This window comes from Ambystoma mexicanum, chromosome 3q, assembly GCF_040938575.1.
Source record: "Ambystoma mexicanum isolate Mex_15411 chromosome 3q, UKY_AmexF1_1, whole genome shotgun sequence".
NCBI classification, from domain to species: Eukaryota; Metazoa; Chordata; class Amphibia; order Caudata; family Ambystomatidae; genus Ambystoma; species Ambystoma mexicanum.
The window spans coordinates 69929946-69957104 of NC_090926.1; the positions used below are offsets into that span (position 1 = coordinate 69929946).

General features: G+C 43.8%; 1 protein-coding gene across 3 annotated transcripts in view; it reads right to left on the reverse strand.

The window, feature by feature from the left end:
* The window catches only part of LOC138582143 (zinc finger protein 570-like), a 183343-nt gene that overhangs the window by 122488 nt on the left and 33696 nt on the right, over positions 1-27159 (reverse strand). For all 3 annotated transcript variants that reach the window (XM_069653167.1, XM_069653166.1, XM_069653165.1), the window contains exon 2: positions 25301-25427. In XM_069653167.1, coding sequence (XP_069509268.1) covers positions 25301-25427 — 127 coding nt within the window. The remainder of the gene's footprint in view (positions 1-25300; positions 25428-27159) is intronic.

The following is a 27159-nucleotide window of genomic DNA, read 5'->3' on the forward strand; positions in this document are numbered from 1 at the left end:
TTTAGGGAACAATTTATTCAACTGTTGGTCCATTTCAATAATTCTCCAATTCTTCTTGATAATCCTGTTGGGTGTGGGACGGCGTATGGGCCTTTGTCCCGAATATCTTAGGGCATATATGAATGGTGTTTCACTTGATTTTACTCTTGGAGTGAGTCATTCTTCTCTTGTTAATCTCTCTGTTTTCTCTCTGGCTCTCTCTATGATATTGTTTGGGTATCCCCGTTTTCTGTATTTCTCAGTCATGGTAAGATTTGCTTCTTCCAATGTTGTAGGTGTCGAGATTATACGCTTCAAGCGTAGACATTGGCTGTATGGTAAATTGTCTCGTAGATGTTCTGGGTGGTGACTCAGATAATGTAATGAATTGTTTTCATCTGTTTTCTTATGGTATATGTTTGTTGTTATGCCTTGTGGTCCTATCTCCAATTCAACGTCCAGAAAATGTAGTTTGGGTGTACCCACTTCCATGGTAAATTTTATTCTATCGTGAATTGAGTTAAGGAAGTCTAAAAATAAGTCGACATCTGTCCTTGTTCCTCTCCAGACAACAAAAATGTCGTCTATAAATCTCTTCCAAACTACCAGGTTGGACTCCATCTTTGTTCAGTTAATATTCGCGTGCTTTCTAAGAAGTACATAAATAAGTTTGCATATGCGGGTGCCATTGATGACCCCATGAAGGTGCCTGCTGATTGTATGTAAAATTGATTGCCATATCTGAAGTAATTGTTGACAAGTATTATCAAGTATTATCTTGCTTAATTCCAATAGAAAGACTTTATTCGCTGTGCATTCATTGGTGTTAACTAGCATCCATTCTAAAGCCTCCAGTCCATCTTGGTGGGGAATCGAAGTGTATAAACTTTGTACATCAAATGATAATAGTGTGTCATCTTCCCTGATTTCTGGTAAATTCTTCAGTATGTTTAGAAAATCCGTGGTATTTTTCACATATGTCGTAGTGGTCTGGACTAATGGTTGTAAGGCCTTATCTACATAGATTAGGGGTTAAAGATACTATCAGTTCCTGCTACTATTGGACGTAGTGGTGGCGTTTGTTGGTTCTTGCGTATTTTAGGCAATCCGTAGGATACCGGTTTTATTGGAAATTCTTTGGTGAGATATTTCTTGGTCTTCTCAGAGATCCATCCCTCTTCTGTTGCTTTCTCCATTGTTGTTTCGATAATGTCCTTTATTTGTTTAGTGGGGTCTTGTGTAACCTCAAAATAGGTTCCTTCGTCATTTAATAATTCTTTAATTCCATTGTCATAATATGTTGTATCCATTACGACTATTGGCCCTCCCTTGTCAGCTGGTTTCAGGGTTAGGCTTGCGTCATCTGCTAATTCTTTAATTAGTTGGCTTTGCTGCCTTCTGATGTTGTAATTCCTAATTTTATTGAAGCTGACCCTCTTGAGGTCCTTTTGCATCTGTTCCTCGAACATTCTTATTCCAATGTTATTCATCTGTGGGTCGAAGGTACTCTTCGGTTTCATTTCCAGATATTCATGTGGTACAGTTGGTTCCCCCGTGGTCGTGTTAGTATCGAAAAATACTTTCAATCTCATCTTTCTAGTTAATCTGTGTAAATTGACCTTCTCTTCTAATAGATTGGAATTCTGTGTGGGTATAAAGGACAATCCTAGATTGAGAATGTCTAGTTGTTCTTTGGTTAATGGTTTGCTCGAAATATTAATCACTAGTTGTTCGGTTTCTTTTTGGGTCTTAGATTTCTTTTTGCCTTTTCTCGCTGTCTTCTTTCTATAAAAGAAGAAGGAGAAGGTTCGGTGTTTGAAGTTGTCGCTTCTTGCGATGTGTGTAGATTCGAAGCGTGTCTCGGGATGTTCTCTGCGTTGGTACGGTCTTCTCCACTATTGGGTGCTTCACTACTCAGATCACTAGTGTTGTCTTCAGTATTCCTCGGATTCATTGGTTGTCTCTTCTCTGGTGAGCGTAGTGTTCCTGCCAGGTATATACAATGTCCTGTAAATAGTCCAAAGTATCTCTCCTGAATTTACAGACTTTACGTTGTTCTATTTATTTCTTATAATTCTCTAGGGATTCATTGACCGCTGTTAGAATTTTATTCAAATCTTCCTTGTTTTTAAACTTGCTTAATTGTTCTGATAGATCTTCGATTTCTTTATCCAAATTATTAACTGATTTCGATAGTTCTTCAATCGTCAAGAGAATTAGATCCAGTGAACATTTGTTTAAAATTTGTTCCCATTTTTTCACAAACTCAGCATTCTCTCTGCAAAGGGTTGGTTTCAGATATACACAAAGTCCTCTTGGTATGCGTTGGGCTCGGAAATACTGGGCTAGCGTGGTGGCATGAAGTTTTTGAGATATTTCTCTTCTAATGGTGCGTTCCAACTGATTTATTAGTTTCTCTGGATTGCTTTTTGTTGGTATACTGGTCTCTATGTCCTTCAGCAGACCTAATATCCGGTTGGCTTCTTCCTCATTAAATGCTTAAGAGGATATTATAGTGATAAAAGACCTTTTTTTCCCCTAGAACTAAAGGAGAGTTTTCAGATGAACCAAATTCCGAATAGTGATCACGAAGGGCAATATTCAGGCAACATAAACCTATCAACAACCAAGTAGATAGGTAAGCAAAGAAGTCTCTACAATCTTTGTATTACAACAACTGGGGAGACAGTTTATCACAAATTGTGAACTTTATTTACAGAATGGTCCACACATTGAGATAATCAAAAGGGCATCATTGGCACTAGGAGGGACCTAATTTCATCACCCAAGGCAGCTTACTGCACGAGCAGTGGTGAGATTCCAAACAGAAGTGGGAGACTTGTTATTGGCTGGTTACTGAACAAAGAGTAGCATCCACCATCATCCCGAATATCTAACAGCCGCAACCATACCTGCACTATATGTAAATTGTTGTACTATTTACATTTTTTGTAAATTGATGTACTTGTAAATGTAAATGAATATCTTTTGCCTGTAAACGTGTTCTTAAGCGCCCTTCTACCCACGGGTCCGGAGCGCTCTACAAATAAACTAAACAAACAATTGGAAGTGTTACACAGGTAAATATTTTATTGGATCTAACTAAAGAAATTAACATACTAAAATCTGCACACCCATTAGGGTATATATTTTTTAACTGGATTAGTGTAAATGGGTTGAACTATTCTTATTTATCTGGTATTGTTGTTATTAAGTTGAACAGGTAATTCTGATAATGATTGAAAAACCGTACTGAATTAGTTAAAATCACTTACTTTAATTATGATCTCATAATTAACTGACAGTGAAAAACAAAAGAATAATGGAATTTAAAACTTATCAATCTAAATTATTTATTATAGATGGAACTACAGAACCTTTGAAGGGAATAGACAACTCCTGAAGAACGGGAGCATCAAACCCCGAAACACATAGAGACACAAGTTAACGTATTGTTATTCTAAAAAAGATTGTCCCGAGGGGTTATTATTGAATAATCAAACGTCATACTGTATATTGTCCATTTCGAATTGTGAAATGATCAACAAAGTAAAATTTGAAATTCAACAGTTTGGTATTGTGTATGGTCTAAAACAAATAAGTGTGTATATACACATTTCTTTGAGTAAAGAATTTTTTAAAAAGACAGGAGTTATAAGCAAAGTGTTATTTTTGAATTACAGAATTGAACATATAGAAATCATTCACTAATTGGTTGTGTTTACAATATCATTTGGGTGTGCAGAGGACGGGAGACATCCACAAGTGTGTGGTTATCTGTTGTCTATAGTATAGTTTATACAACCTAGTGTCAGGGTTGGTTTTCTCCCCGGCACCCCACTACTAAATTTGTACTTTATCAAATTTTTAGGAATAAAAGGAGTGCACTGTGATAAATTGGCCAGAGATTTCCCGCCACACGTCGACCAGGTCTAGGGCTTCTATCAGCGCATTTAGCGCACCTGTCGCCGCATCATTTCTGGTTGCTGAAGATTTAGATCTGTACAGCTCCCAGTCCCTGACACAGTTAAGATCGCCCCCCCAGATATAGAAACTGTCTTGGTGGCGAGCTAGTTGGCCCCCAGTGTGTCCAGGTGCTTTGGGATCCCGTAATTAGGGAAATACGAGTTTCTTATGCAGACTTCTGCCTGCTCGATCCAACCCTTCACCACCAGATATCAGCCCTCCAGCTCCACCTCCCAGCTCAGTACTTTGAATGGGACCGTTGGGCTTATCCAAATGAGCACCCCCCGGGCATACTTGGAATAGGGAGTCCCATAGCATTGCTCATTCCAGTGGTCTCTCACCACCCCCATGGTTTGCTGCGTCAGGTGGGTCTCCTGGAGCGATGCGATGAACACCCTCTTTCTGTTGATGAAGGACTTAATTCAATTCCTGCGCATGTAAGTGCCTAGTCCCGGTCATTCCATGTTAGGATTTTAATGTTGTTGGCCATTCCAGTCTGTGTGTCCCCACCCCCGGACTTCAGGGTCCTCTAGCCACTGACCCTGTCCCAGTAGTCGTACTAGTCCCCTGTTCCAGACAGCCCTCTCCCCAATAGCATTCCTCAGCACACCCGCACTTCATGTTGCATACCTCATATTGTGTAGGAATCTCACTGTTTACGAATCCAAAACGAACCAGAACCAAACAAACTTTTAACCAAACCAGAATTAGGTAACTACGCTCAGCAGCCACCTTTAGTCTGTGGCGCTCAAGCACCCCCGCAACTGCCGAGCCCTCCAGGGTCAAGGCGCAGGCTGTGATGTGTCAGCAACCGGCCGACACCGAACAATTTGTAGGGTGTGTTGTTTTGCTCCGTTGGAAGCACTTGCCTCGTTCCTGCCTTATAACAAACTGTAGAGCTCTTCTTAGTTCTTTACTTGCTCCGGTGGGGGCTTTCGTGGCTGCATTCTGCCCCCACCCACATCAGTCAGGACCGCTGTTCTTCATGTGACCACCTCCTGGCAATCGTCCAAGTTGTTGTGCTCCAGCCACATGTTGGCCGTAGCCGGCGTTTCTAGAAAAACAGCATGCCCTTTATAGAGGACCTTGACCCGGGACGGGTACATCAACATGTACTTGAGATTCAGTTTCCTGAGTTTCAGCTTAACCGGTACGAAAGAGTTCCGGGCCCTCTGCACCGCTGGGGTGTAGTCCAGCTATATGGCTATGTTAGCATTATCCCGGCGGATCACGCCTCCTTCTCTGGACAATTTCAGGACCGTTTCTCTGTCGCGAAAGTTCAGTATTTTTGCTATCATGGGGTGGGATTTTGAGCCCGGAGGCGGCCTTTCTGCAAGGACCTATGGGCTCTTTCCACTGTGAAACCCTGTGACAGAGCTCCAGCTCCGATCTCCTGCAGTATCATGTTCTCGCCAAAGTCTGTTGGGTTGGACCCTTCCATCCCCTCTGGGGATCCCAGGATGCGTATACTGTTGCGCCGGGCGCGCCCTTCTGCATCCTCTGCTTGAGCTTCCAGCATTGTGTTGTTCCTTTCTAGCTCCGTTAGCCGTCTCCCCAGGTCACCAGTGGTTTCTGCTGTATCCTTTAGGGCTGTTTCAGCCATTGTGACTCTCTCTGTGAGGTTTCTCATGTCTTGTCTCATCAGTTGTACATCAGATTTGACCTCCTCAATCTTTGCATCTATGAAAGTTTGTAGGGCTGCGATTGCATCAAGCACCTGGTTTTCCTTGGTGGCAGTGTCCTCTTCAGGTTGCGTGACCTGTGTGACTGGGACGGTTGTGGTTGCCCCTTCTGTCTGGCGACGTTGATGGAGTCCATGATTGTTGGGTCCTTCTTGTATTTTGTGGAGGGCATGTCCTCGGTGGTAGTTGGGCGAGCGAGGGGTTCGGCTTTTCCTTCAAGGCGTGCACTTTTCTGCTTGTGCGCTATCGTATTGCCCGTAAGGGGTCCCCAGATTAGTTCCATCAGGCGACTTCCCTTGTTGCAGTTTGTGTCCTGAGTTTTAGGTTTCTTCGGGCCGTGAGTGGCCGGCGAGGGTGTGGCAATATTGTTTGGTGTCCTGGTGTTATATTGGCGTGCCCCCGGCACGGGGTTCAAGTTCCGCTGCGTTTTCTACTGCACTGCAGGCCACGGTTCCCTTAGTTTGACCAGTGCAGCGTTCTGGTCTGCCCAGCGTTGTTTGTGCAATGTTGTCACCCCCACGTGGGGCCCTGCAGGTCAGCCCCGCCATGTGCCTCTCAGGATCACAGTTCTTGCGCCGGCTGTTTCCTTGTGCCAGGCGCGGCCCAGGGGGTTTCGGCGCTGTTGTGTGGTGACCTAGTACCTCATTAATGGTGACCTGGCTCTGGGCCGTGGTGTGCTCCCCAGAGCACGGCGGTCCGTTTGCCTTGTTCCAGGCAGTGTGACAGGTTCAGAGTGCTCCGCGCTGTTTGTGTGCCGCCAACCGTCAGGTGTGGGGTCCCTCAGATTGGCTTAGACAGACGCCACTCCTTGTTGTGATGTGCACTTCTACTGTTTGTGACTCCCTCAGCCTCCCATGGCCTGTGGGAGTTTTTGCCTTGTGGCCTGTTGCCCCAGAGTTGTAGCTTTGGCGCCCCTGGCCAGGCTTGAGGTGTGTTGCTCCCTTCGCAGTGTGATGGGCAGTGTTCTCCACTATCCCGTCCAGCGCTGTATTCGCGGCCCGCCTAGCGCTTCCCCAATGTGTGCGGGGGCCCAGGGGTGGTGACCCAGTTCTGGGTCGCTTACTGTTGTGTGCTTCTGCCCGCGCTGTGGCCTAGTCCTGGGCCTCCTATGGTCTGTATGGGGTTGTGGAGGGGTGATTATGTCCAGGTTTTTCCCGGTCCGGGCCCCTGCACTCTGGCTAGCCCGCTATGGATTCATTAGAGTGGTCCCCCTGCATCCAGCGTACCTTGCTGTCACCCGCGTGACTCCCATCTCCTGGGTTGCTTTTCCAAAACAGCTCTCACAGGTACCCTTACTAGGAAAGCCACTTCTTGTAGTAAGTATTCTAGTTCTTGAAAAGGGCTCCTCCAGGCCCTTGCACGTGGTTTCCTTTTCTTCCTCCGAGTTTTCTCTGAATAATTTGCTCTCCTTTCTATATTCTTCTTTTCGCTAAACCATACAGGTTGAGTCCTTGTTAAAACTGTATTCTTCTTATCAGACTTTGTAGGATTCTCACAAGTTGGTCCTTCACTGGGACATGTATGATTAGTCTCGCTGTGATTCATAATCTTCTTAGTTTGCCACTCACTGGGACAAGTCAGATTTGTCACGCTGTGATTATAGGTTTGCTGCTCACTGGGACAAGTATGATTAGTCCCACTATGGATCCCACACTTCGTATAGGTTTTCCACTCACTGGTACGAGTATAATTCCCCTTTAATTGCACAGTAATGCGAATGCGTCACCAGTTTGGCATTCTTCTTTGCTTCAGTTTCAGTGTTCTTCGGGATGTCTTGCTCCGGTCACTAAACGTGGTATCAGCTTCATAAAAGTTTCTTCATTCTCTCTCCCTGTTGGCCACCACCTCGTTTACTTGTTTCCCTCCTGGGATTTGCTTCAGTTGGGCAGACCGGTCGTGGTTCGCAGAAGGCGTGTTTTATCCATGGCACATGGAAGTTGGGGCTCTTTGTTAGCCCTGGTCAAAAGTCCTTCCTGGACTCGGTCACTCGGTCATGCACACGCACACACACATACAAACGTTAAGTAAGGAGGAGGCAAGCAAGAGCAATGCAGTGCTGCCAGATTAGCAATGAACGGTCCAGTCCTTTTCAGACAAATCAACCTGACGGGAAGTTAAAAAGCTGCAAGACTGATGGAAATGGAGTCAGCTGTGGAAGTAGGTCGGCAGTCAGCTATGATGGGTCTACGGACTGCGGGACCAAAGCACACCTCTCTCCTGGAAGGTGGAGTGCTCGAGAAGCCAGAAAGATGCTGAGTGTATGCAGCGGGAATCGAGGATAACGGAAGCTGGCAGACCATGGAAAGGGAACCACCGTGACAAGGCGAAGCTGCAAAGTGTGGCCCGAGCTGCGAGAGAAGCATTGGTGGTGGGAGCAAAGCCACGCAGACCCTCTGTGGAGATGAAGCGAGTCACCGCACGAGAGAGAGAGAGAGAGAGAGAGAGAGAGAGGGAGAGAGAGAGAGAGAGAGAGAGAGAGAGAGAGAGAGAGAGAGAGAGAGAGAGAGAGAGAGAAAAGAGAGAGAGAGAGATCGAGAGAGATCGAGAGAGATCGAGAGCGCGCTTGTGGTGGCTGGAAGCCTCGGTGGAATGCCATAAGCACAGACCAGTGACTCAACCTAGGAAGGTGGACACCGGGATGGCAGGCGAACACGTAAAGCTTGTGTACACGTTATTAATGTTGATTTAAATGAAAGCAAGCACTTTTTGAATATCCATCTAAATGAAAGTAAACCTTTTTGAATACCGATCTGAAAGGAAGCAAGTATGGTTGAATTCTGATCTGATTGAAAGCAGTTTTTTGAAATTTCATGAATATAAGGAAATGTGTAATTTGAGAGAACAAGCATTGGCAAGAGCCAAAAGAAAGCAACTGTATCATTTGAGAGAATAAGCATTGGCAAGAGCCATATAAAAGGAAGAACGAGTATTGGCAAGAGCCATAAGAATATAAGGAACTGTGCAAAACAGTGGCAATGTGCATATGAAGGAAAAGCAAGTAATGTGTGTCGGTTGTTTGAAAAACCTGAGGCTGTGTCACTGCCTAGACCCTGGGGATTCCGTACTCAGGTGGCCAGGGTACACCCATCGCCTTTGGCTCCAGACCCTGGGGGTGGACAAGTGCTGGAGGATCACCTAGGTGAGGAGTCCTCAGGGAGTGGGGGAGGAATGCCTGATGGCGAGACATGGTATCCCTCATTTCCAAATACCCATGGCCCATCCTATTTTATAGGATATTCCAACTTCCCAGATCCCCCCAAAACCCTTTCCTACACAAACACTAAGCTGAGGAAGAGGAGGTCTGAGGCTAAAAGGAGTACCACCCATGCAATACATTGGACATGTCCCACTGATAAGATCAGGCAGGGTCAGGCACTTGATCTTAAGTACATACACCTGGTACCTATTAGCTCTCCCCACATGGTTAAAATGTGGAACACTGAGACACACTCAGCAAGACGATGCACGAGAAGGAGCAGTTCTTCCAGGTGGACGGCAAACCAGGTGGAGCAGAGCGACAGGCCGAGGGACGGAACTGAGGTATGGAGCAACCTTGCACACCTCGGCGAGAGATTGTTACCTGCGAAGGGCCTTGAAATGTGCACAAGGAAGCCTAGCCAGAGAGAAGAGACAAACCTCTTTTGTGTTTCAAGGATACCAGCCACCCTCCTGGGTGAATATCAGAGTTGGGGAGGTGTCGCAGCAGTTGTGGTATCAGCTTTGACTTCAGGAACAAAGCCAGGAAAGACAAAAATGAATTAACACAGCCGGTGAGTTGATAAGAGCAAAGAAAGAATGGTCTGTGTTAAATGAAACATGATGGCAACAGTATCCGATGATTAAAGGTTGCGTGTGTGCCGATAAGACGCGAGAGAAAGCAAAGCATTGTAAAGAACTATAAACTAAAGATACAAAGTAACAGAGTGGTCCGGCGAAAGAGGATTGCCCAATCGAAAGTCTCTGTGAAATGTCTGACGCCGTAGAAGCAGCAGTAAGAGAAAGAAACTGAGATGCAATATTTGAACTGTTGTTAGGTTTGATCCCGGCAGAGAGAAACCTGCATGTGAGAGAGGTCTTTGAATGGTTAGGTTTGATCCTGGCAGAGGGAAACCTGAATGTGAGAGATATCTTTGAACTTTGAAATAAGTACTATGCTGAAACTACATTTACCATGAGGCCTTTGTGTATAAGAGAAAAGGTGATGTTTGAGGAAAAATGATGAAGTGGTCATGCTGAGGTAAGAGCAAAAGCCTTGCAGCTTCGAAAGTCTTCGACAGGGGAAGGAAAGTGAAAGAAAGCTTGAGCCCAGCGGAGGAACGCCTAGGAAGATGTGATTGAAGCTTGGGGAAGGGAACCCCCACAAATTGTGATTGAAAGGTTTGAGGCTGGCGGAGGGAAAAATGTACTGAATTGTGGTAACCAGAAGGAAACACACTTTTGTTGAACTGTATTACAAGTTAAACCGTGACCTGGGCTGGAGTAAGAAAAAGCTGATGGGTCCAGCGGATAAACAAGTGACTTTTCGTGGAAGGTCAAGTGAGCCCTGGTCCACGAAACAAACTGCATCCTTGTGTCCGAAGCCAGAGTGTGTTGCAAGGTCCAAATGTGCCACCTTACCCTGTGCTACAAAACATGGGGAAGGGAGCTTACTCGGACATACTGACATTTCTTTTGAACACTGATTTTCCTTTTTGCATTACACATTCCCTTTACAGATGTATTGTATTAGAAAGAGGGCAGGCATTAGGTTTATTAGTATAGGCCATTTTATTTTGACTAAGGAATGACTAGGACTGAATTTTCTTTTTGTTTGATACTCCCATTTTAGTGACAGGGCAAGACAGGAATTTGTCCAACCCCTTTTAAACCATCAGTAAAAGATTTGAAACTTGCAGCTCGTTTGAGTGTCAACTTGTGATACCATGCCTGTATGATCTGTAATGGGTGGGCTGTGTGGTCCGACAACTGTGCCGAGACCGAGTACACCCACCCATGGAAAAGCCACTCCATTCACCCACAAAGAAGCTTGTGATTTAATACAAAGGAAATATTGTGTGATTCGAAATAAGGAACTGAACTCTATGAAATTGGTGAAAGGTAACCATATCAGAAGAGCGGGGACGTATCCCAAGAAGTGTGCTGTTTTGGAAAGTTGAAAAGACTTGAAAGCGTGGGGAAGGGAACACCTTTTTGTACTATGAACTAATTGCACCTTGGGGAAGGGGTTTCCCTTTCCAAACCAAGAGCTGGAAGAAGCTATGAACTTTTATTTGAACACTACTCATTTTGATGCCGACATACCTACACATTGTATACAAATAGATGTGAGGCGAAGAATAGGTTTTGGATACAGACAGACATTTTATTCGGACTTCCTGACACAGACTATCCTTAGTTTCATTTAGGTAGGGAATTCCTACCTTAGCATAGGGCAAGTTAGGCCTTTTTCCAACCCCTTTGGTTAATAAAAGTTTATAACCAAAACTTTATTTCAGTTGCCTGTGTCTACTTCATGATGGCTCCTTCACACCATTAACTGCAAATTAAGCTTGTTGTAAGAATACAACAAACACTGGTGAGCTGGTGAATGCTGGTGAGCTAACACAGCAGCCTGAAAATGGACTTAGTACAGGGGAGAAGAAACACCAGTCAACGTACATGAGGACATGGGAAGTCGCCATGTCCGGGAGAAGTTTGCAGCACCTCATTCCCAGCAGGCATTCCATGTCTGGAGCACTAAATAGGTGTGCAGGACCACTCTTCAGTTACCAGTGACAGTCTGAGTAAGTGCCCAGGCTAATACAACCCTGAACTGACAACATCAGTATAGCAGAGGAATCGGAAAGAGCTGGCTAACTTCAGGATGAAGTAAGCATGGTGTGGAATGGAGCTCTGAGCCACGCATGCAGGTCCATGTGGCCAGCAGATGCCTGCAGAGAAGCAATGAGGCTGTGATGGTAGCAGGTGACAGCAGCCATCTACTATCTCAGGCGCTTAAAGCAACACCAGACAGCGCCAGGCAACTGGGTGTTGAGGGTGCTGCATACGCTGGCGATCACTCTTCCCAAGTGACGCTACTGTGGCTGGTGCATTGGTGCAGAATAATGATGAAAGCCTGGAGTTCACTGTGGACTTGCATAGACTCAAGAGGAACTGATACTGTGTAGCAGGTAGGGCAGTGCAGGAACAGCAGGTATCAATCATGTGGGACATGGCCTGAGACACTGCAAAGACGAACTGTCCCGCTCCCCGTCCCCCCCCCCCAACACTTCATCTTCGCCACCACTAAGACCAGGTGCTGGTGTTGGTTCTTTTTTGCCATTAAACTTGAACTTTGTCTTGCTTTGGATATCCTTCGGTGGTGTTTCTGCTATGTCCTTTACTTCAGTCTGGGATTTGTCTGCTTGCCACCTGTTAGAATAGATTTCTAAACTCTGCTCTGGTAAACGGCCATCCTGGTTAGTGAAACAGGGAACACGTCTGGGAAGATACCCAGAACAATTCACAGTAGCTTGGAGAGCAGTCAAGGCTAAGTCACAGGAGAAGTGGGGGCAATCTGAGGTCCGTGATGAGCACACACAGTGAAACACCAAGAATTACCCTTAGACAGTAGTATATGAAAATATTCAATTTATTAGCCCCAAGAATAAACACAAGGAAATGATGAAAAGCATTGTAAAAATACCACACACACACAACACACTATGCAAAATATATACAGTCAGTGGAGTCAATATGATGAAGTTCTAAACGCCACCTAAACCTGTAAGGAAAAGAGTAGGCAATTGTTATGGCATCGGCAGACTTCAGAAGTGAAGAACCCTAACTTTATAAGTCCAGCCGTACGATGACTGGAGCCTTGTGCTCAATGTTCGATGTTGGTTGGTTGTTTATTTATAGGGCGCCAGAAAACCCTTGGGTAGCTGGGCGCACAGAGTAACAAGAATACTTGGAACTTGGTTACAGGTTACAGTGTTATCACATGTTGGTATTATATGTTATATACAGTAATTACATTATATACAATCTTTACTTTACAAATAGGTACATATTATAAACAGGAGATGCATTATGTACGTTTTACATGATAGAGTGGAGAGGTGCGTATGGTATCAGTACACAATACACAGGTCTCAAGTTGCAAAGGTCATTGCGACGGAGCCATGTGCGGGTATGGTGCCTGAAGCTGTTGTAGGACTGATCCCGTCTTAGTTCAACTGGTACGGCATTCCAGTACTGAGCTGCTTGCACGGGGAAGCTATTGCCTCCTGTTTTTTTTAGTCGGAATCTTGGGGTTTGGAGGCAGAAAGAGTTGGCTGTTCTGGTTGGTCATGAAGAGGTTTTTCTTATTACTCTGTCCCTGAGGTATGGGGGGGCAGCATTGTTCAGGCATTTGAATGTTAGTGGGACAATTTTGAAGGTGATCCTATCGCTGATTTTTATACAACTGTAGTTTCTGCGCGCATTTGAAATGTGCTCTCTGACTGGGAGGTTCAAGGCCGTTCTGAGCGCGTTGTTGTGCAGGGTTTGGAGTTTATTGATGATGTATTTGTTAGCGCCTGCATAAAGTGCGTTGCAGTAATCCAGTTTTGAAAGGATCAGTGCATTGGCTAGGATAATGCAGCTAGCTGGTGAGAGGAAGGGTCTGCATGCTTTAATGAGTTTGCCAGTGTAGGCAGTGGATGAGGCCAGGGAGTTCACTTGTTTCTTTAAGGACAAGGTGGAGTCCAAGTAGAAACCAAGGGTCTTCACCTCTTTGGCGACGGGGATTATGTTGCCGTCGATATTGAAGGAACTGTAGTTGGAATCGAGTTGTTAGGTGAACCTAGAATGAGGATCTCTGTTTTTTCGTCATTCATGCAGAGGCCATGGGTTGCCATCCATGCCTGAATGAGGGTGTACATTTTATTTACTAAAGCTGTATCCGTAGCGAAATTGCCCAAAAGGGGGATGAGGATCTGGGTGTCGTCTGCATAATTTGTGTAGGTGACACCCAGTCTGTCCAATTTGTCGAATAGAGGTTTAGTAAAGATATTGTACATCGTTGGCAAGACACAAGAGCCCTGTGGGACTCCACATGTTGTCTGGATAGGGTCTGCAGATTCTAAGGTGGAGAAGACTCGCATACTTCTATTGTCGAGAAAGGATTGAACCCAGGCTATAGCTTCACTTGAGAAGAGGGCGGCTGACGCTAGGTGTTTGCAAAGTACTGCGTGGTCCACTAGGTCAAAGGCCGCCGACAGGTCAAGGAGGAGTTGCATAGCTGTGTTTCCTTTGTCGTTAAGTTTGTCAATTTGGGCTTTTAGATCTATAAGTGTGGTCTCAGTGCCGTGCTGAGGTCTTAAGCCAGATTGATGAGTGCCAAGGAGTTGGTTAGTCTCCAGGTATTTTTGAATTTGGAGGCCACTCTGTCGATTATCTTCAGGAGGAAGGGGACCGTGGTGATGGGCCTATAGTTAGTGGGAACGGAGGGGTCCAGGGTTTGTTTTTTTAGCAGGGGGAGAACCCAGGACTCTTTTAAACTGCTTGGGACTGTGCTAGATGAGAATTATCTGGGCCGGGCAGTAATCACCTTTGCAGTTTGAGGGTTTTAGTGAGGCAATGGTTTTTTCAGTTTCATAAGTAGAGACTTTAGCGAATTTTAAAGGTGTTAAGCTAAGATTGGGGGTAGTCGTGGGTGTGGGCGTACTGGGAATTTCGCTGATAGGGAGCGAGGCTTTTTTTAGGGTAATTTTGGATTGTAGTGTTTTCACTTTATTTGCGAGGGCGTTTTGGATATTGGTACACCATTGCTTGTCTTTGGGTACTTTGTCAAGTGGTGGTATAGAAGATTCAAGTTCTCGCAGGATTGCAAATAATTCCTTTGTATTGGGGCACACGTTAGAGATTCTGTCATTATAGACTTTATTTTAGCTTGAATGATTGTTTTCTTGTAGTTGCTAGCGCATTGTTTGAGTTTAAGTTTGTTTTCAGCTGTGGGGGTGTGTCGCCATACAATTTCAAGCTTCCTTTTTTCCAATCTCAGTTCTTTTAGATGGGGTGTGAACCAAGTATTGAGGTGGGATTGTTGTTTACTTTTACAATTCTTCAGTGGGGTGACGGTGTCCATGGCTGTGGCCATGGTGTTGTTGTATATTCTGACCATGGTATCTGGGTCAGAATCTGTTGGCAGGGCATTGATGGTTGGTAGGAGTAGGGGTAAGATATTGTCAGGTGTGATATTTTTTCTGGATCTAGTGGGCACCGATGGTGCCATTATTTTTTCAATCCTGAGCATCTTGTTGAATGTTAGGTAGAAGTTAATGAGGAAGTGGTCAGTCCAGGGCTGGGGTGTAATTTTGGTGATGGTAGTAGGGCAGTTGGAGGTGGCTACCCAGTCTAATATTCTCCCTTTGTCACGGATGTGCGCGTTAAAGTGCTAGGTCATGCGTAAAGACACAAAAGGGCTTCTCTAAGGAGCTGGCAAAGTAAGGGACAGGATTCTGAAGGGTGAAACAGGTTCCAAGAGTCAGGGGGGATCTGCTGCGTTGAACAAAGTTATTCCCAACTTTCGAAGGACTTTAGGAAGCAGAGGCTACCTAAGCCAAGGAGGAGACCACAAGGGATCCTCTGTGCGTAAAATGTAATGGATGAACCAGGGGTCACTGTAAGTGGTTTAAGTACGCATCGGCCTTAGCTCGGTTTGGGTCCAAACTTGGCAGGTCTAGAGGGGATCACTAGAGGTTAGATTTCCTGTCCTTAATTCGTCTTTAATGTGCACAGGCACTGCGGGTGCAGATGCGGGTCCGGTTTGAAACAGGAGCTGTAGCTCTCATCTCGATTGAAGAACAAATAAAACACTGATGCAGCTGGTCTCAGGGCACAAGAAGGAACGAGAGAAAACCGCCTTCAGGACCGTCACTGTCACAGAATGATACAGGGGCACCAAACTCTTACGATCTAAACCACCCTTCTCTCTCGCGGCCCAAAGCAGCTGGGACGATGTGATTCTGTGAGAAGATGCTTTGCAGTGCAAGCCAAGATTAGCCAAAGTTTCGAGGCAAATCTTGAAGTTACGATTCTCCTGCACAGGTGCCAAGATTCGATCTGGACAGTCCACTGGATGGCCCAGGAACACTTCCGAACAAGCTCTTTTGCAGGTCAACCAGGAGGCGTCAAGAGTGATTGGACCCACCACTCCTAAGGTTTGAAACACCTTTACATGTCTTCAGAGATCGACCACAAAACAGGGCTCTACCGCAACAACAGCGGGCTCAGGGTGTGCAGTTCTGGATAGTCCTTGGATCTGCTGGGCTGTACTGGATACTTGGTTCCATCTACAGGTCGATTCGGACCTGTTGCTGATCTGCAAGACTGCATTCAGGACCCCTTCGCATATCCACAAGTCCAGCAGTGCTCGCAGTGAGCCGCCCGATTAAGAGCTCTGCCCCACTGAGGCACTTCAGCAGTGGTCCAATAGGGGACCACTGCGGCTTTCATGCTCTTGTACAAACAAGACATAAGAGAAACTCGGTTTCTCAGTAATGACAGCCTGAAGATGTGTCAGCTTACCCATAACGATGAGCAAAAGCCCAGTGGAGTGCAGCTGGAGACTGTGCCCCACTGACAAAAGTTAGGTCAGGATGCTGAAACAAAAACAAAACGTTTGGGGGGGGCGGTCCACAAATATAGAGGGAAAATTGCTTCCAGAGAAATGTTCCATAACACCAGCCCAACCGCCCTCTAGCGTTATACTGGCTACAAGTCTCAGGGTAAGTGCCCATTCACTCTCTGTCACTGTGACCATGTTGGATGATCTTTTATTTGTTTACAGCCTATTGAGCCAACTACTTTGGTCCTTTTACTTTTCTTCTGGGGTATTCCTTTACGCTTTTTTGCCTGCTCCTGCTGAGCCCATCTTTATTTTTTGTTCCCCAGTAGAAGACCCCAGACATACAATTGGTTAGGTGTGCCAACATGGCTGCCAAAACTGTTGGTGGTTCTGGACACCAGTGGACCACTCAGGACTCTGGTTCTGGTTCCTCGTTAAGATCTTTTTATGCTTTACCAGTTACTGTCTTACATTTTTTTCACTTGCCTTGCTATGGTCTATCCTCTTTTACTGGGTTGTGATAATATCATGGTCTTCGCCTTCATCCTAGCGCCAAGAAGCTTCCCTGGAGGCATACGAGTGCTCTATACAACAGTAAATTGAATCGAAACACCAATCCCATTGATATGGGCAACCTGGACTTGGGACATTAGGTCCTATTTAGAGTAGGATATGCTCATACCCCCACTTGTTTTGTGTTCACCCTATACGCACTGCATTACTGAGCCGTCTCCCATTTGTGCTCTAGCTCGCCCAACAGTTCCTTAGTTCTTTTTCCAACCCCTGTGTTTGATAAAAACTAAACCAGGCTAACACAGATTTTCTGTGTTTCAAGTCTTCCATTGATATCCTCATACTTTGACAGTATACACGCTTGATAGTGATATTGATAAATATTGATATATATTGATAGGTACACTGAATAAGCATGGCTTAACCAATTATCTTTTATAGATATATTATTCCATTTCTCTACAGAATGAAACCCATACCATTACATTACAAAAAAAGGGAGGGCTATGGACCCAGAGACCTATCGGCTTACTTCAAAAGTGCTTTCACTGAGTTGCTGGTGCCTCAACTTCTAGGACTACGTAGGAATTGTGAAGAGGTAGGTAGGGTGGTAGGAACAGGTGCACAAGGCATCATCATTGCAGTCAGTCACAAGTCAGACCAGAGAAAGGCATTCTGGGATCCAAAAATGACAGGCAAATATTGCTGATCAATTGCGATTGTACAATACCAGATTCTACTTTAGAACACACACTAAGCTCATTAAACTAATCAACCTATGTTTGCAAAAGAGGTTTTTAAAATAATCGTTTTCCCTACTTTCTTATGCAAAGAGGAACCAGACCCAGGGGGTCCCCTCTGTCTTCTCTCCTTGACATTTGAGCTCTGGAGTCGTTCTTAAAATATATAAGAATGGATGAAGTCGTCAAGAGTAATGAATAGGTTACTGTACTGTTAACATACCAGATAATGTGCTAGTCTAGTTTTCGAACGCCAAGACCTTAAAGGAGTTGATTAGGTGTTCCTCGGTTCTATTGGGTTACAAGCTCATCCTAGATAAAACTGAGGCTATTCTCCTCACGAAAGAGTGTTTTACTGATCATTTGATGATGTTTTCTTCTCTGGCTATCTAGTGAATTAATTAAGTTTCAGTAAATTGATTTCTAACTGGTCTCTGTTACTGTCTGGGAAGCTTGATGTGAATAAAAAGTTGGTTGCGCCCCTCATTTTCTACTCTATTAGTTTGCATGTGGCCCAGACACGATATATGGTCTTCAGAAAAGTAGGCAAAAGCTATGCTTAGAGAAGGGCTGTGCAACTCTGTAATGCGACCCTTGTAGGCGGTACAAGGAGGATTTCCCCAGTGCACACCCAAATCTTCCTTAATTAAGTGATACATTTAGTTCCAAAAGTAGAGAAAAGACCCCAGGTCCGTCAGTTGAGAATATAATTTATGGTTGGGACAAAAAGGCTGCATCCTTAGTTGCAGAGCCCAATGCTATGCTATCAGAGAGAAACCCCTAAGATAATCGACATCAGAAACAGTGTTTTACATACACTGCATGAATATTTTTAATTTAAAAAAAAATATTATGAATTAGCAAACATAAATCTTAACAATAACAAGTTTCACTGGACAATAATCTTTCATACACCCATATTAAAAGATAAAATAGCTTTTCTGATAAATTAGATTAAACAGCAATTACCCATGTAATATCAATTCGTAGAATATAAATAAAACAAATGACATCATTGATCAGATATTAAAAGCCTACAATGTTGTTTATATGATAATATATGCCATCCAAACAGAATTACCACCTTACGAGATAGCAAATAGTTAAATATAATTAAAAACAAGTCTTCATAAAATCCACTCTTTAGAAGATTGGGTTATCATAAAATGCTCTCCTCTGACTCATCTTTCTTTCAATAAAATCACACCAGCAGCACCCAAAAATGTTACAGCAGCAATGGTCAGGTTCCCTTCTTGTCCCTTACCAGAAGTCAGAGGCCGGAAGCCACTTAAAGTCGTGAACAGATCTTGCGAAATAATATCTTTTAGCTTGTAATGTTACACATTCTAAAATTAAATGTTCTGGATTTTGCAGTGTGCCCTTCGCCTGATGTAGTGTACACGCTTGCAAATTCAACTTACCTCCACCCCCTTCTGTTTGAAAACATTTCTTAAGTTTGTAATAAATTTAACCTAAAATGCAAAAATTGTTCCTTCCAGTAATGGTAAAGAAATTGGTTGCATTATTTCGCCAGGTACCGACCCTAAAGCTTTATCACATCGGGACAGGCTGTTATACAAACAATATGTTCTAGTTTTTGCCAATCCTATTGCGCCAGTCCGTCTGGAATAGCAATGTTTTAACAAGGCTAGGAGCAGCAATTAGCATAGAGGGCACAACCGTAAACCCTTACAGGATATGCATGGCAAATGTGCAAAAACATCCCAATGGATTCTTATTACCACTATGAGAAGGATCCATTTTTAATATTTCAAATAGAGAGTCCCTAGACGGGGAGATAAGATTTCGATATAGAGAAAGAATTTTCCACTCCCACCATGCTCTCAGTGAGGTTAATCCTAATTCAAACCGTAAAACAGGGATTGGTACACATGCAGGCAGAGTGGGGGCCTTTTTCCAAATTAACGATTCTATTGAATCCCAGTCAATCTCACACGAACTAGATGATACCTCTTGGCCATACAAGAATGACGGTACAACTTTCAATTTATAAATATCTATCATGGGAATCACTGCATACCAGCAATATCTAGGTTTTAGACATTGTAACGACGCAGTGAGCTGCAGCCCTTTTTCTTTGACTGGTCATCAAGGTACCCTTTGTTGTATGATACCTAAATAACATTCTCAAATATTTCATATCAGTTGATGGGGAGATCTCAGTATCTTTAACTCTCCAAGTAAAGTTATAGGGTTTTTTGTCTAGCTGGAAAATCTAATAATAGTGGTTCTTGTGCTGTTGATGATGAGATCGTTCTCACCAGCAAACTGAATAGTGGCATTAATCAACCTTTGAAGCCCTAACTGAGTGTGACCAATCAAGTTCACACTGTCCACATAGGACAGCCAACAAACTCAAAGATTCCCAACCTTAGGTGGTGTAAAGGCCAAGGCCTCTAATCTTGCCAAATATAGATTAAAAAGGCCTTTGTGCCAGGACGCATCCCTGGCGCAAGCCGCGCTGAGTTCGAATATTATCAGTCAGGACACTGCGGCTATTCAATCTCACTTCAACAGACGTATTTGAGTGTATAGCCATTAAGAGGGCAAGCAAATAATCCAGTATACCCCAGTCCCACAGCTTGTGCCACAGATGCTTGCGGTTCACTGTGTCAAAATCTTGACTAAAATCTATAGCTGCCACATACAACACAGATCCATCGCCACTCACTGCTGCTTCTTGCAGGCAATTAACCAAAAAGGCATTGATCGTCGTGCCCATCCCTTTCTGGAGCCTGGTTTGAGCACTACTTGAAAGCCCAGTTGAGAATGTTTATTCCTCTAGTTGGGCTAGAACTAGTGATGCAAACAATTTGCTTTCGGGATCTAGGGGTGCAATCGGTCTATAATTGACTGGGTCCGCATTATCCCCTCTTTTATTAATTGGAATGTTTATCGCCTTATTCCACGACAGAGGCAGTTTCTTAAGGCAGACAATATTTTGAAAGACAATAAAATCCTTGCCCAAAAGGTTGAAATGTATAAAAAAGAAATTGCATGGCACAGACCATTCAGGCTTATTGCGGTGGAGTTAGAAGATTTCTTAATCAAGGTCTCAATATCATCCACTGTCGTTCCCAACTCCCAATCACACTCTGGCCAAGGCACTTTTGGGGAGTCGCTCGATGGGTGATACAAAGTTGAAATATGGAGAACCCAAGCAGTCTAATTAACAGCATTAGTTTGTAAGCTGCACTGTGTTTATTACTGACCAAACAAATGTCGAATTCATGGATACTACTGACTGCAGCATTACTTCACCCTCAATGCGGTCCTCTCCACCATGCTGAATGATTTTAGCCATGAATTATTCGACCTCTGTGCTTTCTTAATGGCACACTGGTATTCATTTGGTGGCAGGTTTAAGAGAATTAGAATGCGCACCTTTGCCTGCACATTTCTTTTTTTCAATTGTATCTCATAATGAAATGCGTGCTTTGTCGCTCCAGAACTAAATGTAAAATTCGACTGGGGGGCTGGCGCTACAATTAAATAAGAAGAGGGAAAAAGTCGAGGGGGAGTATAGTAGCATTTTCTCCTCCAACGTAATTACATTGAATGCAACTAGCACCCATTGCAAAAAGCCACCTTTATTATCCACCTGCCCAATGATCCGAGAGTCATTAGCGCTAACAATCAGATTGGCAAGAGAGAACTGTCAAACATCCCCGGTCTATGTACAAGGTAATCTAAATAAGAGATCCCATTGCACCCTTCCCAGGTTGGTCTCGGGGGAATATCCCCTTCGAAATTTCTATTGCCAATCCCGCCCAACTTCCTCACTCGCCCCTTAGCTGCTACCAGGTACCATAATGTTATAGAATTGTCAAAATATTAGCAATCACAACACTGAGTTGTGGTCATTAACAGGTACACTGGCCATATGAGTGGGAAAGGAAGACAGGTAAGGTTATGAAGGAAGTTGATGGAAGTGGAGGCCTGATGTGAAAGGGACCCTGAATACCAGACAAGCCCAGATCAGGACAGAGACGCAGAAAGGCTCCCACACCCCATCTGGGGAGATTACGCAAACCCAGCGCCTCAATTCAAGATAGAAATGCCAACTAATCAACTCCACTGGCAATTTCCCCGCTCTGTATACACCTCTCAAACTCCAAACCAAACAACCACAAACCGACAGGACAACAAACCGCAAACACTTCGCTACATTGCAACAACAAAACAAAAAACATACATAGACTCGCACAACAGTACATGACGACTACCGGCCACAAACACCCCAGGCCCAGCCAACGGACCCACCATGCTGAGGCCGCCAACAGCACATCACTGCTTTCTTGCACTTTTCCAGCTTCCCCTCGCTAACTCACCCTCCCTTCCTCTTTCAGTGCTGCCAGAGCACCAGGGGACCACTCCGGTGGGGATAGTGCACGGTACAAATGTCCTTTAACATTAACATTAGTGAGTCTCAGGTCCCACACATTAAAAGACTCAATCCATTTCGTCCCATTGGTCTTCCCAATACCCACATTGTGATACCCAATAGCTGTGATACAGTGGTTATTCCTACAGTTAGCATTGAAATCCCCTGCCAATACTATTTTTGCCCCTTATAGTCAATCATAATCCTTTTAAAAATAATCCTTTCATGATCTAAAAAAACAACAACAAAAGAGTCCAAGCTATGAACTGACATTTCCAGTAAACATTCACCAAAAACAGAGGGGCAGACACGTTTTTCAGGGTCATTTTCACGACTAGCAAACCATACCAGTCAATGTCAATAACTTTGATTTCAGAATCGTATTATTGCCCAAAATCAAGGGCCCTACAGAAGGCCGTCCTCGACTACCTAGTGCAGCTAGTTGTTGCACTGATGTAAACCCATCGAGCTGGACAGCATTTGTAAACCACGTTTCTTGCAAGACAGTAATACACTGCATTAATGAATAATGATTCTCATTGTTTGGCGCTTGGCCACAGGTCATGAATGCACACAGGTTGTGCTAGCTCTGCCACGGACCCAGAGTCACAAAGAAAATGTATGTCAAATGACAGAATCATACAATACGAGAACCTGCACTCAGTGAAGCGACACTGACAAACAGACACAAGAGTAACTAGACGCAGGAGCTCCAGGTTAATGGGACATCACATTAACACCACCCGATTCCAATATCGGGGACTGTTTTTTTTTTTTTTTAACAACAAGCTGCGGTGTCAAGTACACAATCGATTCTCGTTAACAAAAGAAAAAACCTCTGTAGGGAACCACAGGCGTTGGCCACACTATGGGGCAGAAGTGGAACCATCAAGTCAGGGTCAAGCACACTACACTAAGGTAACAGGGAAGTGTACCCACAAATCAGACCAAATCGTTGATAAACATTCCATTAACGCTTGTATAAAAAAAGGTACAAACCTCCTGACTTGGATGATGTTCTTGAGAGAGATGGGCTACGGTGAGGAGAGTTAGATAAGGAGACCAAAGAGATCAGAATGTGTGTTGGCCAAGCCAAGTAGTCAAAGAAAGAGAAGACAGCGCAGAAACAGACAGAACCTCTGCGGGTCAATCCTACATCACAAACTAGAATATGTGAGTCAGAAAGGGGGACAGCTGAGCCAGTAGTGCCAGAAATTAGGGGAAGCAAGGTTGAAGGAACAGGTTAGAGTGAAATGCCTGCTGAGAACCTGGACCCATGTGCTGGCATGGGCCAAACTATAAAGATCCCTGAAGCAGTGAGAGTGAACCAAACTTTGAGCTCTAGCTTGCACCCCAGTGGGAGATATGATGCGACAAGCTAAAAGAAGGATGACTCGCTAAATCTTTGAAAAAGCCAGGTGTGGGGTTTGGGGAGTACATTCTAGCCAAAAGTAAAAGCAGGAAGCAATATACTTACTTAATTTACCCACAAATAAAAACACATACAGGAAGAGTGGTCCAATGCAGGGCTTGCCCAGGAAGCTGCTTTGAGACCATTGCCTTGCCCTATAATTAAGGACCAGGACGCAGCATCAAGAGTAAACCAAGGCCACAACAATCAAAGCCATGAATGACTTGCAGAGCAATGTCCTGGACGAACTCCCAGGAGCGTTTTGAAAATAGACTAGGGATTGGACTCTGCAACTCTGGTCCTAGATTAGGTCCTTTCATGGATCTTATACTATATTGTTATCAGTCTGAGGGAGGGGTAATTATGGTGGGATAATGACTCGCCACCAAGTTATGGCCCGGTCATAGGTTGGGGAAGGGTGATTATCCCCAAGTCTATAAGGCTATTTGCAAACAGTGGTAGTAGCAACACATATTTTGGAGCTTTGATGATGAAGTGTTACTTTAGTACTGGGTAACATAATTAGCAACTCAGTTAATTAAATGTGGTTTTATTTTGTAGTATTGAAATAACAGGCGTCCTCATAAATTAAGCAGTTTAGTTGCAAACTTGGTTGAACTGAAACAGATTTAAAATGAGCATGCATTTGGTGGCACGTAGAAGTAAATGGTTTCTCTATAAAATATAGCATTTTCCCTTATTTTAGCTTTCTCTTTTGGGTGATGAATAGGATGTTGCAGCAACAACAAAAAGGTCCTCTCAGAGAGAGAAATAAATCTTGCCTGGAATTTGATTGTTTTAATTTTGAAGAGAGCTTAGTCAATACTGGTAGTTATTGACTGCACTCTAAACATTCTGATTCGCTGAGAGGAGGACAATAACGATCTCCATGTGCTAATAATCCTAATTCCATCTGCTGATTTTGCTTAGGTGTATCTCCTTTAAGTTGCATACCATTCCAGGAAGGCTGTATTAAACCCAACAATTTTACATTTTGAATAGAAGCACGGACAACTGTCACTTGCGCGTGTGTCCTGTGATCACCACCCATAACCAGTATTTCGATGGAATGGTAAGAAGACTAAAACAGACCAAAACAAGTTACATGTTAATAAGGAGCAAATGGGCTGAGAGCAGGAGGTTGGATTTTACATATTTTTGCTGGTGGCTTTTGTGGCATCCCCGTTACTACTGCTGTTGGCCACACTCACTGTCAGGAACAGCGTGTATGAAAGTTGCTAAATAAATGCCCTCTCCAGAATATTTAAAGACTGCCTCTATGGTTACTCTCAGGCATACCCAGTCACCTCCTGTTCCTTCCCTTCCCTTCCCTTTTTTCTTACTTCCACTTCTTCTTTCCTGTTTATCTTATATTCTGTCTTGTTCCGTCCTCCCCATGTTCCTTTTCACACGCTGTCCTTTTTGTTCTTTTATACATCAGGGGAAAGGGGAAAGGATTTAAACAATACAATGCAAAATGAGCTTGCTCTTAATGTTACAACTTTTACATTTATGCTCCGTTATGCATGATGATAGTGCACACAATTACTCAGATGTTTTGGGATTTCCTAACTTTGCAATGAGTATCTTAGGGTTTTACATCCTCAATGCACTCTTTCAAGTGCCTTCACTTAAATGTACCTGCTAATATTGAGTTTGCCAATGTGACAGTGTTGATATATTGACCTCACACTAATGATATGAAATTAAATCTTTACAAACGACATAGTTGAATTCACATGAAGATACTTTTGGTTACGTTACAGTAGAGTTGATAATTTTGGTGCACCTCACGATAGTCAATCCATCAAATAACGTCTTTCATTTATACATGCTTGTTTTTCGGCTTATTGCTTGACTTGGTTTGCTGTGGCATTTGTATTTAACCAATACTATCTGATAACGGTTTTAAAAAATAATAATCGAAGGGAGAAATGAAAATCCCTTTCTAATAATCCTGAATCAGCATTTCATGCATTGGATTAAGCCATATGACAGACAACAGATCCTTACCCAGTGAGATCAAGGCTTGGTGAATCTCCTTCATCACGTTCCTGTACAGTTCCTTCTGCCATTCATGTAAAAGCATCCACTCCTCGTCAGAGAAATAAGCAGAAGCACCCTGGAATGTAACCTGTGCCTGTAATACAAAATGTTAAGCCACTTACTGAACCTCGTCCTTGCTTAACTTTCAGTAAAAGATAAGACCTATCAGCATTTAAAACGGAACCAGCAGATTTTCCATCGGTACTTGCCCAACTCAAGTCTATGGGCACCATTACAAGTTGAGCAATGCAAATTACCCTCACACCGCTGAAACCCAAGTTTGACCTGGAAGTGAAGGATTTAACTCCAGCCTGGTGCTGGAGGTAAATCCTTTACTTTAATGTCAAATATTGGAGATTTTCCGTGGGTGAAATTACCAGCCTTGGAAAATCTGCTCAAACTCCAATGAAGTACAAAAAGGAGAATAACGTTGCCACGTCACCACTCGTAATCTGGCTAGCAGTAAAGCTGCTGTATCGAGCAGCGTTAATGGCAACTGGGTTTGGGTGTCTTTCTGCAAAGATACTGTGGTAATACTGCCAAACTCAGAATGACGGCCCATTTCTCTTTTTCTAAAACAACCGCCAAGGATCTTGGCCAGGTTCTGATTAATCAATTCCCCAAAGGAAAGAGGGAAAATGGAATAGAGGGAGATAGAGAAAGACAACCTGCAAGATAAAAGGTTAGACAGATTCTATGAGTCCCTCATGATCAAGTAATGCAAAAACAGATTATATTGACAGGAAAGTGAAACACTGCTTTGTTAAATGTGCTGCTGGTCTCTGCTGTCTGATAACATATCCCCTTTTAAGACAAAGGATACTGCTATTCACATGAAGGAAAAAAGAGGTAAAAACCACAGCTTGCATTGGTGAAAGATTTTTTCTTACACCGAAAGCAGAGTAAAAACATAGTTTGGATTCATAATAATGCAATAATGATCACAGCTGCACCAATTCAATGAAAATACCTTTATGTTCACTGAATGAACACCTGGAGAATGATTTCATGTGTAAAGCGGAGTGTACAAATCTGCCATCCACTACCCAGTCAAGTGTGCAAGTCTTCACAGTAGGTCCGGTGTAACAACTAATTAGTGTGTTTGGGGGTGAAGCATGTATATACAGACACACTCCATTACCAACAATATGAACCTGAAAAACATCTATGCACCCACAATCTCTGTGGAATATGTGTGAGCACAATTGTCACACAACACATGTGGAATAAACACATGCGTGCACAATCTGCACAAAATCAAACGGAGCAGAATAGGCACAGGCAACATAAGTGCAATAATCATATGTACGTACAATTTACATGGAACATAAGGGAGCACAGCATCGAAAAAACAAGCATGGGCAATATGCACAGAATAACTATGCATAAGTTACATTACACACACGCCACTAATGTACCACTAATGTATCTCACACACCTGTGATGGATGCAGGGAATGTACCACCTTCCCCAAAGGGGGAAAGCCACCCTCTTTGGGACTAGGGAGGTGTGCCTGCTAAGCTTGATACCCCATAGGGGACAGCGCATGCGGAATCCCATTGGATGCACCTTCCCTTAGAGGACAGGCCATCCCTTAAAGGGATATGTGTTACCTTTCCTTGTCTCAGGAAGCTAATGTCTTTAATGGCTATATAAGGATTGCAAGAGAGAACTGTGTAAATATCCCTACAGAGGTTTCTAGTGTGTTTTCTGACCAATTATTGTTGCCATCCTTGGATGAAGTGCCGGACCAATGCTTTGTCTTATCTCCTTGGAAGTAGGAACATAAAGGCCTTGTGTGACTGCCACAAACGGGTGCGGGGGAG